At 56.3% G+C, this 14,154-nt stretch overlaps 1 protein-coding gene across 1 annotated transcript in view; it reads right to left on the bottom strand.

Moving 5' to 3' along the window:
• Nucleotides 1-215: 215 nt before the first annotated feature.
• The window catches only part of LOC123246716 (sodium channel protein type 5 subunit alpha-like), a 263,117-nt gene continuing 249,178 nt past the window's right edge, over nt 216-14,154 (bottom strand). Inside the window, exons 21-25 of the mRNA XM_044675519.1 lie at nt 12,579-12,860; nt 8,385-8,522; nt 5,284-5,388; nt 2,835-3,105; nt 216-1,450 (exon numbers count right to left, since the gene is read on the bottom strand). Coding sequence (XP_044531454.1) covers nt 216-1,450; nt 2,835-3,105; nt 5,284-5,388; nt 8,385-8,522; nt 12,579-12,860 — 2,031 coding nt within the window. The remainder of the gene's footprint in view (nt 1,451-2,834; nt 3,106-5,283; nt 5,389-8,384; nt 8,523-12,578; nt 12,861-14,154) is intronic.

Genomic DNA, 14,154 nt, shown 5'->3' with positions numbered 1-14,154 from the left:
GTCCCAGAGCGGCTGCCCGCGCAGCTGGCGTTCGCACCGTCCTGTCCGTGGGGAGCGGCCGGAGGGAGCCGGGCCAAAGGGGGTCGCTGCTCCCCGGGAGCCGCGGGAAGGGGATTTAAGTCTCTGGTCACAAACACGCTTGATTGTCGCGGCAGGAGGGGGTCTGCTCGGTCTTCGCCGGCTGGGGGGCGGGAGGCGGCGAGGCGGGGACGGCCTCACACGATGGACTCGCGGTCCCTGTCTGGGGACGTCGGCTCGTCCGCAAAGTCGTCGGTCTGGCTGTACTCGGACATCCGGGCCTGGAGGTTGTCGCTGGTGGCTCTGGTGACGCTGTCGTAGGAGGGCGGCAGGGACGTGGAGGACACGGAGCCGGAGGGGCCCGACGGCCGGGAGAAGTTCTCGTTCATGGTGGAGGCGATGAGGCCCTCGCGCTCGGGGGCGTCGTCCCCGGACAGGGTGCCGTCGCTGGTCTGCTGGCGGTACAGGAAGGAGGCGTGCTTCACGGACCGCTGCAGCAGGTGTCTGCGGAAGGCCCGCTGGATCACCGTGGCCGACACCTCCTCGTGCTTGCGCCGCAGCGTCGTCGTGATGGGCTCGTAGGAGATCTTGGACGGGTTGGCCGCCATGAACTTCTCCTCCATCTGGATCTTCAGGGCGTCCATCTCCCCGGACTCCCCCAGCACCCGCTTGGTGAAGGCGAACAGGATGTCCATGCAGTGGATGCGGTCCCCGCTGACCATGGGCAGGTCCATGTTGATGAGGCTGATCTGGTTGGGCTTGGCGATGCGCAGCGGGTCGGACAGGGCGTCGGCGAAGTCTGAGAGCGCCGAGTACTCGATGAACTGCGTGGCCTCCGGGTCGAACTTCTCCCAGATCTCGTAGAACATGTCGAAGTCGTCCTCGCTCAGCGGCTCGGTGCTCTCCTCCGTGGCCACGCTGAAGTTCTCCAGGATGATGGCGATGTACATGTTGACCACGATCAGGAAGGAGATGATGATGTAGGTGACGAAGAAGAGGATGCCCACGGCCGGGCTCCCGCAGTTCCCCCGCGAGTTGTTGGTGTTGGGCAGGTTGGGGTCGCAGTAGGGGGGCCCCGTGTTGAGGATGGGGCTGAGGAGCCCGTCCCAGCCGGCGGACGTGGTGATCTGGAAGAGGCAGAGCATGCTGTTGGCGAACGTCTGGAAGTTGAACATGTCGTCGATCCCGGCCTCCCACTTCACGTAGGCGAAGTTGGCCATGCCGAAGATGGAGTAGATGAACATGACCAGGAAGAGCAGCAGGCCGATGTTGAAGAGGGCAGGGAGGGACATCATGAGGGCGAAGAGCAGCGTGCGGATCCCCTTGGCCCCTCGGATCAGCCGCAGGATGCGGCCGATCCGGGCCAGGCGGATGACCCGGAAGAGCGTCGGCGAGAAAAAGTACTTCTGGATGATGTCCGAGAGCACGGTTCCTGCGCAGAACAACGGAGGGGAGAGGACGTTAGTGGCTGTGCAAGACCCCAGACTCCAGGTGGGACGCCTCCCCAACGGCCCCCTCACACCTGCACAGAGCTGCGTCCTTCCTAAAGCACTTCCACAACCCCCACCTCACTTGCTTTTCCTGCCATCCCTGTGTGGTGGATCCTTCCTGCCCTTCTAGTGACGGGGTTCTAGGGATGGGCGGGAGGAGAGGATGTGCTCAAGGCCGCTTTCTCTCTGCTGCCTTCCTTCCAAGCTTCCCTTCAGGCCTCGGCACCCGCCCAGAGGCCCTGCGTAGGACCCCCCAGCAGATGGGGCCCTTGGCACCGCCCCCTCCCAGCTTCCCTTCCAGTGGCCATGCTTGAAGACACAAGTATTTCTCATGGTTGGTCAGGTAGGTCGTCCCACCCTTCCAACCCTGTGGATCTGTAACGGGGAAAGCCGGGCCATTGATGGGTTTAAGGGCGCTCCTTCCGAGGGGTCCCCGGGCAGCTCATCTCTCTAGCCCGCACGCTCTCCCTCGGCACTTCTTGGGAATGTCTGATTTCTCAGTTCCTGACGGGTCAGATTCTCCGCCCCATCTTCCATGGTATCTTTTAGAACCCGACCAGGAGGATTTGGAGTGGGGGGAGTGGTAGGCAGAGAAAGGAAATGACTGCTCCATGCTCTGATCTCGTCTACCAGTTTCTAGTCTTATCTCCCGGGATACCTCTAGGGAAGCCGATGGAAGGCAGATGATCAGAGTTCAAATCTTATCACTGATACTCATGACTTGGGTTACCCAGGGCAAGTTAATATTCCTGGGACTCAGAGACCTCTATAAAAAGAAGAGGAGCTGTGTGGCCTTGGGCGAGTCACTTAACCCCCACTGCCTAGCCCTTACCAATACACAGATGACTGACGCCAAGATGGAAGTTAAGGGTTATAGAAAAAAGAGGAGGGATGGACTTGGTGGCTTCTGAAGTCTTTTTTAGCTCTAGAATTGGATGCTTTTTAAGGTCACGTCCCCATCTTAACCTCTGAACATGCTTTGGCCAAACCCTTGGTCCATCCTGCCTGCTTAGAGGGCCTGGCCTTTCCCACCGTTAGATGTCTCCCCTTCTCTGAAGTTTTCCCATTTCCCACTCTCCGTCACCAAAGCGGAAGAGTCTCGCCTCTTCGAGGCCCTCCTAGCTCTTCCTCGGGGCTCTTAGGGACACCCTATTTTGGGTCAGTGCAGTATGGACTGCATGTGTGTCCTCAACAGACAGAAGTAGAGCCGAAGGGCCGACAATAAAGAAGGGGAGGCCACACGTACCAAGCGTCCGAGGCGGACCCCAGACTCTGCCCCTCGTGCCCCCTCGCCCGGCCCTCCGCCCACGGCGCCTGGACACACACCCACGATGGAGAGGATCACGACCACAAAGTCGAAGATGTTCCAGCTGTTGGTGAAGTAGTAGTGGCGCAGGGCGATGACCTTGATGACACACTCGCCCGTGAAGATGCCCACAAAGAGCAGGTTGATCTTGGCCAGGATGCTGATCTTCTCCGGGCTCTGGTCGTCCGTCTCCACCATCATGGTCACCATGTTGAGGCAGATGAGGAACATGATGGTGACGTCGAAGGCCTGCTTGGTGACGATGTCAAAGATGAAGCCCTGGTATTTGTTCTGTAACGAGGAGCGAGCCGTGGGGGTGTTAGCGAGCCCTTTGGGGTGGGGAGGGGCAGGGGGGGCTGGTGAGCCGGAGGCAGTGGAGCCCCTCCAGGGATACCCAGTCTGACCCTGTAACACCAGCTGCTGCAGGGGGAGGCGACACCATCGAGACTGACTTGGGGATATCCGGCCGGGGCCACAGACAGAGCTGGAAAGGGCCTCGGAGGCCATCTCATCCAACCTCCCTAGTTTGTAGATCGGGAAACTGAGGCCCAGGGCAGGGCTGAGCGCCTCCTGAAGTCACGCAGCTAGAAATGGCAGAGCGAGGCTTGGAAGCCAGGCCCTCCGATTCTTGGGGCGGCGCCCCTTCTCAGGGGTCGAGCTGCCTCTTTGGGGAGGCTCTGCAGGTGCTGACAGACCTCATGCAAAGGCAGTCAGGAGAGGGAGACACGTATGTGCTCCTATGTCAGACTACGGGTAAAATGAGCATCAAAGAACAGTCATGGTTGACTCTGCCTTCTGGGACAGCAGAAATTCAGGCCCCGAGAGACCACAGGGGCCAGTTAGGGCCTCCTTGATAAGGCTGAAGAGTGGGCCAGGGGTGCCTGCCAGGGTGCAGAGAGCCCTCTTTTACCTGTATCCCTTAGACGCCATCGCTGGCGTGGCAGAGAGCCCTCTGCCTGGTCTTGTGGCCTGGATTATCTCTGAGCCTGGCCTTCCCACTAAGCCTCTCTCTTTAGTCTACTCAGCGTGTTCATCCAGTGTCTGGCCTACCTTCCCAAAGGAAGTTTGCTTCATTCATTGCTCCTGTAGCTCCAGCCCCCAGCACAGTTCCTGGCACACAGGAAGTGCTTAATAATAGTTGTTGGTTGAGTCATTTTACTCCTGAGTTGCTTCATCTATCCATGTATCTAATTCCCCAACCAGATGTCGAGTGCTCTATCGAGAGGGCAGGCAGACTACACCTTCTCCTTTGACTATCTTCCTGACACATGGCTGAGGACAGGGGACTTCACACACCTTGGAATTGGAAGGAACTTCAGAGCCAAGATCAGCCCAAGAATCCCTTCCATAGCAAACCTGACCAGTGCTCATTCAGTATCTGCTTGGAGATCTCCTTTAAGGGGAATCCCCCAAGGCAGCCCACACAAACATTAATGAAGGTCCTGCTAGGTGCCCTGCACCGTGCTACTTCCTGGGGATACAAAGACAAAACCCTCCCCTATTCCTTGCCTTCTAAAAACTCCAAGTTTCAGCTCAAATCCCACCTTTTTTCAGGAATCCCTTCTCTGTTCTCCCACACAGATAATACCTTCCCTCTGAGATTACTTCCCATTCATATTGCAGATATGGAGCCTGTAACAGTCATTTACATATCACCTCCCATTAGAATGCAAGCTCCTTGAGGCCAAGGCTGTGTTTTGGCTGTTCTTTATATCCTCAGAACTTAGTCCAATGTTTTACTCATAGGATGACCTCAACAAATGCAGTCTTTCTATCCATCCATCCATTTATTCATCCATCCATCCATCCATCCATCCATCCATCCATCCATCCATCCATTTATTCACCCACCCATTCATGCATCCATGTATCCATCCATTCATCCATCTAACCACCCATGCATACATGCATCCATCCACCCACCCGTCCATCCATCCATTTATTCACCCATCCACCCATTCATGCATCCATGCATCCATCCATCCATTTATTCACCCATTCACGAATCCATCCATCCACCCATTCAGGCATCCATCCATCCATCCATCCATCCATCCATCCATCCATCCATCCATTTATTCACCCACCCATTCATGCATCCACATATCCATCCATTCATCCATCTAACCACCCATGCATGCAAGCATCCATCCACCCATCCATCCACCCATCCATCCCTCCATCCATCCATCCACCCATCCATCCATCCATCCATCCATCCATCCATCCATTTATTCACCCACCCACCTATTCATGCATCCATGCATCCATCCATCTACCCATCCATCCATTTATTCACCCACCCATTCATGCATCCATGCATCTTTCCATTCGTCCATTCATCTATTTTTAGAGCTCAGGGGCAAGAGGGCAGAGCGATGGCAGATTCAGCTGGGGCCATGCCAACGACCAGGGCTCTCTTGGGCAAAGGTGGTGCCCAGTTTGCTCTAGAATCCCTCTGCATCTCACCAGGGGCCGAGGAATTGGCTTCTGAGGCTTCTTGGACCCAAGCTTCTTCATTGCATTGTAATACTTCTTCTGTTCCTCGGTCATGAAGATGTCTTGCCCCCCTAAGTGCAGAGGAAGAAACACTCGTTATTTTTGTGTTCTGAACAGGCAGTTGTGAGAGCTCTTCATGGATCGAGATGGAGCCCAGAATGTTGGAAGAAGTGATTAGTTTTTGGCTCAGACCATCAAGGAGGGTGTGCCAGGCTATGCCAACAGTCAGGATGAGGGACCCTAGATTTGGAGTCGGAAAGGACTTCAGAGGTCACCTGGTCCAACCCTTTCATTTTACAGAAGAAGAGACTGAGGCCCACAGAGGTTAACTGACTTGCCCGAGCTTCGAGGGTGTAGGTGGGGGCCCTGCTGCATAGCAATGTCCCCATGTACCTTAGTAATTGGCCCCTCGCTCTGAAAACCAAGGAAGGAGGGTCAAGGAACTTATTGCGACGGGCTGAGAGTTAGAAAAGCTGGACCCCAGGCCCGGCTCTGCCAGGAGCTCACTGTGTAGCCTTAGGCGAGTATCTGCACTTGCTGCCTCCTGAAGGGGAGTCTTAGGGGATGGGGAAACCCTTTGCCCGCCGTCACTGCCGTCACGAGCGGGTTGCCTTGGTTATGCAGGTCTTTTAGGGAAAAGCAGCAACGTGCGTGAGTTGCGCCTTTCCCCATCAGGGTTCCTCTCTCTGTGCTCAGCCTCTGGGATGCTGTGATTGCTATGGGGGCCACCCGGAAAGGACGTGCCCTGGTGAGCCCCCCCTCCACAAAGCGCCCAGAACGGTGAGGAAAATAGAGCCGCGGCCACAGGAAGATCGGCCAAGAGGACGAGCCAGAGAGAAGGCTCAGGAAAGGGGACCCATAACTCTCGGAGGCATCGAGGCCCCGGAGCACCCGGGAGCCGGGCGGGACGTCAGGCATCATGTGGTCTTCTCAGAGACGGCCACTTTTCACGTGTCCCAAAGGAGGGGTCTGGTCTGGTGGCTTCTCCCCAGAGATTTCACTAGAGTTCGGCCCGTAACGAAGCAGGAACTCCTTCAAGAATTTCCTTGACGAGATCACCTAGATGCGGTTTGCATCCCTCCATTGCCCGGGAACCTGCAAACCCCAACGTTCCCCAGCCCTGTTTTGGGCAGCTCTAATTCTAAGAAAGTTTTCTCTTGATATGGCGTAGAGGGCAGAACACTGGGCTTGGAGTCAGAAGGACCTGGGTTCTAATCCTGTCTCAGACCCATAGAAGCTCTGTGACCCTGGGAGAGTTCCTGAATATCGAGAAGCCCCCGTTTTCCTCCTGTGTAAAATGAAGAGACTGGACTCTAGGACCAATAAGGCCCTTCCCAGCTTTAAGTGGGCCTTTCTTCAACTCCTAATGCTGGCCTTTGGGCCAACGAACGGAATCCTTTCAAGTGCCCTGAAATACTTTGCAGCCCTCTTAGGACTTCTTGTAAATCCTCACCTTCCATCTTATAATCAAAACTGGTTTTGATAAGAGTGGTGAGGGCTGGGCCATGGGGGTGTCGTGACTTGCCCAGGGTCACTCAGCTAGGAAATATCTGAGGCTAGATTTGGGCCAGGACCTCCCACCTCTGGGCCTTGCTCTCCATTAGCAGAGCCACCCAGCTGCCCCCTTCTCTTGGGATCTTTTAAATACTTGAAATTAATCTCAGAGTCACCATTCTTCAAGCAATTCCACATTCATCTAATTCTGTTGCCTTTGACCCCATCAGACTCTCTTCATCAGCCTTGTCCAATGCTTGGCGGAAATCCAGGCGTCCCCTCTCTCCTCCCCTCCCTGCCCAAAGGCTCTACTTCCCCTTAGTATTCGGCCTTCCTCCCTTAGAAAGTAAGCGCCCGCCCCGAGGGCACGACTGGTTTTTACTTTCTGTCTCTCCGCCTCGCCTCCATGTGCTGAATAATCCTGTCAAAAATGGAAAAGTTGGGCCCAGAGATGGGAGGTCCTGTGTTCAGATCTGGCCTCAGACACTTTCTAGCTGTGTGACCCTGGGCAAGTCACTTGACCCCAGTCATGTCTGTCTTAGAACTGAAACCAAGCCAGAAGGTAAGGAAGACACACACAGAAAGATTCTGACACGAGCCGTCCTTGGGGCACCCACACTTCCTTTTAGTGACGGATCGCCCTTCTCCATTGTTGGGGGGTTTCCTGGCTAGGATCCTGGAGGGCTTTGCCATTTCCTTCTCCAGCTCATTTTCCAGATAAAGAAAGGGAGGCAAACAGGGGGAAGTGACTGGCCCAGAGTCACACAGCAGGAAGTTCCTGAGGCCACCCAGCGGCCATCTCTTCCCAAACGCCCACCACCCGCCCTTTCATAAGGCGTTCTCGGATTGTGCTATAACTGAAGTCCCGGAGATAGCTGGAATCTGGCCTTCCTGCCCATTTTCCCTCACTAAGCTTTGTTTCCTCTTGGTTTTCCCAGCAAACTAGTGCTCTGGACGGACCAGAGAGCCGTCACTGTCCAGTTCACTCGATCCATCGGTCACTGTCTGGTAAACCCTACTACGTGCCAGCCACTGACCACGGGGGGGGGGGGGCAAAAAAGGAGGCGAACCAGTCCCGCCCTCAGGAAGTTCGCCATCTAAGACAGAACTGGCCTCGGGGGGAGCCTCGCTCGGGCCTCTCGTTCCGAGTCTTAGGCCTCTTCCTAGGGGAGTGCGAGACCCCCGCTGGTTCCACTGGGCCTGGGCGTCTCGGTTCTTTGCCCTGGGCCCCGAGGGTCCCGTCTGGCTCCTGCCTTCCAGAATCCCTCCCCTGGCCTCCGGGCCATCCTGCAGCGAGGCCGAGCCCATTCCTGGGCCTGCTCTTCAAGGGAAGCTCAGCCTTAGGGCCTGTCCTTAGCCCAGTGTCTGGCACACAGCAAACACTTCGACGTGGGTGTCATCTGAGCCTCCACATGGGCAGTACTAGCAGGGGAGCCAGAGAGGAAACTGAGGCCCAGAGCCCTTAGGGCTGATCCCTTCCCAGCGAGGGTCAGAAAGCCGTCCCTTGGGGGGCAGCTGCCCCCGCGCCCGCCCCCCGGCCCCCCACGCCGGCCCGGCCCAACACGCTCTCTACGTATCTTTTTCTTTTGTTGGTTGAAGTTGTCAATGATCACACCGATAAAGAGATTCAGGGTGAAGAAAGATCCGAAGATGATGAAGATGACGAAGTAGAGGTACATGTACAGGTTGTACTCCCACTGCGGCTGCTCTTCACACTGCAAGGGAGAGACAGAGAGTGGCCCAAGGCACGGAGCCGGGACACGAGGACCCCAACATCCTCTGAGCCCCAAAGGGCAAGAAGCAAGGTGGGAGGGCAGAGTGAGAGAGCTCTTCTGGAGGGCCGGCTTAGCGGCAGGGAGGAAGAGGAGGAGGAGGAGGAGGAAGAGGAGGAGGAGGAAGAGGAGGAGAAGGTTTTAGCATTTAGATAAAACCTACTACATTCTAGNAGAAGAGGAAGAGGAGGAGGAGGAGAAGGAGGAGGAGGAGGAAGAGTAGTAGTAGGAGGAGGAGGAGGAAGAGGAGGAGGAGGAAGAGAAGGAGGAAGAGAAGGAGGAGGAGGAAGAGAAGGAGGAGGAGGAGGAAGAAGAGGAAGAGGAGGAGGAGGAGAAGGAGGAGGAGGAGGAAGAGTAGTAGTAGGAGGAGGAGGAGGAAGAGGAGGAGGAGGAAGAGAAGGAGGAAGAGAAGGAGGAGGAGGAAGAGAAGGAGGAGGAGGAGGAAGAAGAGGAAGAGGAGGAGGAGGAGAAGGAGGAGGAGGAGGAAGAGTAGTAGTAGGAGGAGGAGGAGGAAGAGGAGGAGGAGGAAGAGAAGGAGGAAGAGAAGGAGGAGGAGGAAGAGAAGGAGGAGGAGGAGGAAGAAGAGGAAGAGGAGGAGGAGGAGAAGGAGGAGGAGGAGGAAGAGTAGTAGTAGGAGGAGGAGGAGGGAGCTGTTGGGGCCAAAGAGGAGGCACATGTGGGACCAGGGACAGGTGACAATCAGCATCTCACCTCCCACCTCCAAGCCTTTGCTCAGGCTGGCCTCTGTAGCTGGAATGTATTTCCTCCTTGTCTCTAAGTTTCAGAATCTCGAGCTTCCTTCCAAACCCAGCACATGCCACTTAAACGAAGCCTCCCCCGAACCCCACAGCTGCTAGTGCCTCTCCTGAAATGACTCGGTATCTACTTTGTCAATAATTCCAGTTTACTCAAGTGAATATTGTTTCCCCTGCTTTGTTTCTGCCTTCGCAGCCCCGGGTCCTAGCGGAAGGCTCAGCACATAGTAGGCGTTTCGTGAATGGCTCTGATTGACTGGGCTGGAGGAAGGGAGGGAGGCTGCGGGGGCAGGAAGGGGAACGGGGTGCGCCTGGGGGCGGAGGGTGGATTTGTCGTGGGGAACGTGTCTGGCATAAGGACGTGTGGGCTGAGGAAGGCTCTGGGAGAACCCAGACAGAAATGGAGACATGATGGAGGCAGAGAGGGAGACGCGTCGGGGGGCTTCGGGGTCCCCAAAACAAACAGGGCCTTTGGGGAGCTGCTGGCATTCTCGGTCTTGGGCAGCCGTGCTGCGCCCCTCGTCCCGGGCTCCCCCTCTTGGCACGGTGCCCGGCACACGCACCCATGGAGAGGAGGGCAGATGCTGCACCTCCCCCGCCCGCCTTCTCCCCATCTTTAAGATGGGGGTCCCTGAACACGCACGTTCCCTCGTGGGATCCCGGGGAGAGTCGGGCTCCTGGTGCCGGGCTGACACAGAGGCCGGACCGCACTCACCCCTCTGGAGTCCACGGCGGCGTACATGATGTCCATCCAGCCCTTGAAGGTTGCCTGCGAGGGAACAAGCGTTAGGGAAGCTGCTCAGGCTTGCGTCTGGCCCGAGAAAGCCGTTTTTAGAAGAGGGGGGCCGGCCTGGGGGGCAGAACGGAAGCAGCCTGGCATCCCGAGCCACGCGGGCTCCCCTCTGGGAGCTCCTCGAGCTTAGGGGCCGCCTTTCCGCCTCTCCGCCTGTCCCGGATGTTCGGCCTCTCACACAGCAGGCGCTTAATAAATGCTCATTGACGACGAGACCTTGGGCAGGTCACCAGCTCTGCGTGTGTCTGCGGAGGCCTTTGAACTCAGGGCTCCTGGCCCCCAGCTCCAGGGTTCTGCCCCCCCCCCCCACGTCGTGGCACTGAAGATTAGCAAACTGGAGTCCGTCTCTTCGCAGAGCTCCGGGTTCAGGTCCTGGAGCTGAGCAGAGGCAGGCTGAGCCCTCCTTGCCGTGAAAGCCTCTTGGAAGTCCTCCCTCCCATGGGGGCGGGGGATAGAGTGCTGGGTTCGAATTTAATCACTGACGCTGTGTAAGTGCTTTATGGTTATTATCTCATTCGATCCTCACAAAAACCCTGGCAGGGAGCTACTAAGATGCTCCCCATTTTACATTCAAGGAAACGGAGGCAAACAGGTTAAGTGACGTGTTGAGGATCATACACGGCTAGTAAGTGTCTGAGCAGGCCTAGAGACAGGAGGTCCTGGGTTCAAATCCAGCCTCAGGCACTTCCCAGCTGGGTGACCCTGGACAAGTCACTTGACCCCCATGGCCCACCCTGACCACTCTTCTGCCTTGGAGTCAGTACACAGAAGTGAAAGGTTTTTAAAAAAAAAAGTAAGTGTCTGAGGCCAAATTTGAACTCGGGTCTTCTGAGTCCAGGCCAGCGCTCTCTCCTGCACTTCTAGCTTTCTACCTTTATGTCATTATTTCTTACGTGACCTTAAGCTCTGGGGGGGTCGGGAATCCTCTCTCAGACCCGGCACCTTCTCCGCCAGGAGCACAGCTCTCTGCTAACCGAACAAGTGAATGAATGAATGCAGGAATGAATGCAGGAATGAACGCAGGAATGAACGAATCACCCCGTCCTGGGCTTCATCTATCCAATGTGGAGAATAGGAATAACATACTTTGGAAACAGAAAAAGGGCCAGAAGGGCAGGACCAGCTTCCATTTCCTGAAGGGCACGTTTGCTCCAGTCTGACATGGGAATTGCTCCGGAACCTTCGGAGGCGGGCAGGGGAGAGGCACGATTCCCACGGAAAGCGGGGCAGGCGGAGGCTCAGGAGACCAAGTGACTGGCCCAAGGCCACGCAGCTACAAAGAGGTAAGCTTAGGGGCTCCCAAAGGTTCGCAGGACGTGCGTTCGGGTACTAAAGGAGGTCCCTTTACAGAGGCCAAGACTGAGGCTCAGAGAGGGTAAAGGACTCCCCCGTGGGCAGCACAGAAGCTGAATTTGAACCCACATCTCTCTGGGTTCTGAGTCCATAAATGTTCTCATCTCATCACAAAAATGCGCTTTCTTTCGGACCAGACCTTCGAGTCGTGCCCGGGAAGGGGTCACCCAAGCCCACGATGTGTTTAGCAGCTTCAGGGACCTCATCCGGGCGCAGAGCACGGACGGACCGAGGTTGGGGTCGAACCTTCGCGCTGCCCCTTACTTAGTACCAAGTCCAAGATGGAAGGCGAGGCCTTAAAGACCCAACAGCAAACCCAACCACAAAAGCACCCCCGGAAGCAGGATCTGGGTTCTGGCTGACCTCCTGCCCAGTTTTCAAGGTCGGCCACTCATCCTGCGTTCACTGAAGCAGTTACGCATCCAGAGCGCTCAAAGCGTGCTTTGCTCCCCGAAAGTCTGGACTTCGACCCTTTCACGGAAGGGACAAGACTGCTTCCTAGGCTGACACCCCAAGACCGGGCAGAGGGGCTCGCTTAAACGGCGGCTGGTCCTCCTCCACCAGAGGGAGGCCGGCAGCATCCCTGGTGCGCTCGGCGTCCTCTCTACATGGGAGTCGTGTCTACTCTTTGGACTCTGTTAGAACCTCCAAAGCAGCCCTTCTACTGGGTGGAGACAGCAGGCCGGCCAGTCACTGGGATGACGGACTGATGGCCTGGACACTTCTTTCTTTTTCTTTTTAATGTTTTTAATAAGCCCTCACCTTCCGTCTTGGAGTCAATCCTGTGTATTAGCTCCAAGGCAGAAGAGTGGTCAGGGTAGGCCATGGGGGTCAAGTGACTTGGCCAGGGTCACCCAGCTGGGAAGTGTCTGAGGCCAGATTGGAACCCAGGACCTCCCGTCTCTATCCACTGAGCTTTCCAGCTGCCCCCTCTGGACACTTCTCTCAACCTGCCTTCATTATGCTACTGGTAGGGAAAGCAGAACCTGAGAACTCTCCAAGGTGCTGAAAGTGCCTGAGGGGCCTGATGCTCCCTATGGCTCCAGTCATCCTCGCCCCCTTCCCACAGTGTGGCTGGTGTGGCAGCGGGAGACTCACCACTTGCAGCAAGGCCAAGTAACCGGCTCCCACGTTGTCAAAGTTGACCTTCACCTTGATCCAGTACAGCTCCCCAGTGACGTTGTACAGCTCGCACTCGCTTTTGTTGTTCACGAAGGTGTAGTTGAGGGGTAAGTCCCCCTCGGTTTGGTTGATGCACCTGCCGAACTTCCCCGCGAAGAGGTTCACCCCCATGATGCTGAAGATGAGCCAGAAGATGAGGCAGACGAGCAGGACGTTCATGATGGACGGGATGGCACCCACCAGGGCATTCACCACCACCTCAGGGACGCACAAACACAAGCCCCAGTTACTGTAAAGTCTCGGAAGTGACTTCCCTGGGCACCCCTTTGGATGATCTGGGGAAAACCCACAGATGACCCACTGGAGATAATACGGGAGGGAGGCTCCCCTTTTTCTCTACAGGGGTGGGGACGTGGGAAAAGGGCTCAGAAGCCCGAGTCCCCCCCGGACTCTCAGCTCGGACCCTCAGGAAGACACGTGCCCTCTAAACTCCCGGGGAAACGTCCCACCCAGATTCTGGGGAAGAGGCGTCTCGCCCAAGCTCGAGGGGAGACATGCGCCCCCCAGTCTGCAGGGAAGACTGATCTTGTTCAAACACTGGGAGAAAAGTAGCCTTTCTAAGCTCCGGTGGGAGAAACCGCCCCCCAAAACTCTAGAGCAGTGATGGGCAAACTTTTGAAAGAGGGGCCAAAGGAGAGGAAAGCTCCTCTGTCAGTTTGTTTCTAAGACAGCTCTTTTGAAGTTTCATCGAATCGTATCCTACTCGTTGTGTTCCTCAGATTAGGAATCATGTCACACAGCTGGCAGAAGAGAACATTTCAGGGGGCCGCGTCTGTAGTTTGCCCATCACTGCTCTGAGGAATGATGAAATCACAGTCCAGAGCCGTCAGGGACGTCATTAGAGACGAGGGGCATCTCGTCCCATATATACGAGAGCTGAGAACAACTTCCCCTTCCAAATGCCCAACAAATGTACGATCAATCTGTCCTCTGGACTCTCCCATGAGGGGTGTCTAACACGTCTCCAGGCAGCCTGTCCCACCGCTTTGGGGTGGCCCTAATGATTAGAATTTGACTCTGCAGCTGGCCTAAATCTACGCTACTCTCAGGATGGAGCAAATCCAAATCCTCGTGTTGAAGATCCTTCAGGACCTCGGAGAGGGCCATTAGGGGGCTCCAAGTCCTCTCTTTCACAGGCTGAGCACCCACTTCCTTCACGCTGTCTTTCTAGTCATGGCCTCGAGGTCCTTCACCTCTCTGGTTTGTATTCTCTGGAAACTCATCTAAGTTCTTCCTAGATTGTGCAGCCCAGAACTGAACTCGATTCCTGGCTGTGGTCTGTCCTGGGCAGGGGCAGAGGGCAGAGGGGCTCCCACTTCTTTCAGAGTTCCGTGTCTCTTACTAAAGCCCTGCGGCCGTGTTGGCAAACCTATGGCATGGGGGCCAGAGGGGGCTGCTCCCTCCCCCTCTCCACATGCACCTGAGGACATTCCTCACTCCACCGCCCCTCTGCTCAGCAGCCCGACGGGAGCGCTTGCTCCCACTCCTGTCT

This window comes from Gracilinanus agilis, chromosome 1 (assembly GCF_016433145.1).
Source record: "Gracilinanus agilis isolate LMUSP501 chromosome 1, AgileGrace, whole genome shotgun sequence".
Classification (NCBI taxonomy): Eukaryota; Metazoa; Chordata; class Mammalia; order Didelphimorphia; family Didelphidae; genus Gracilinanus; species Gracilinanus agilis.
This window is presented reverse-complemented; position numbering and strand designations above follow the sequence as displayed.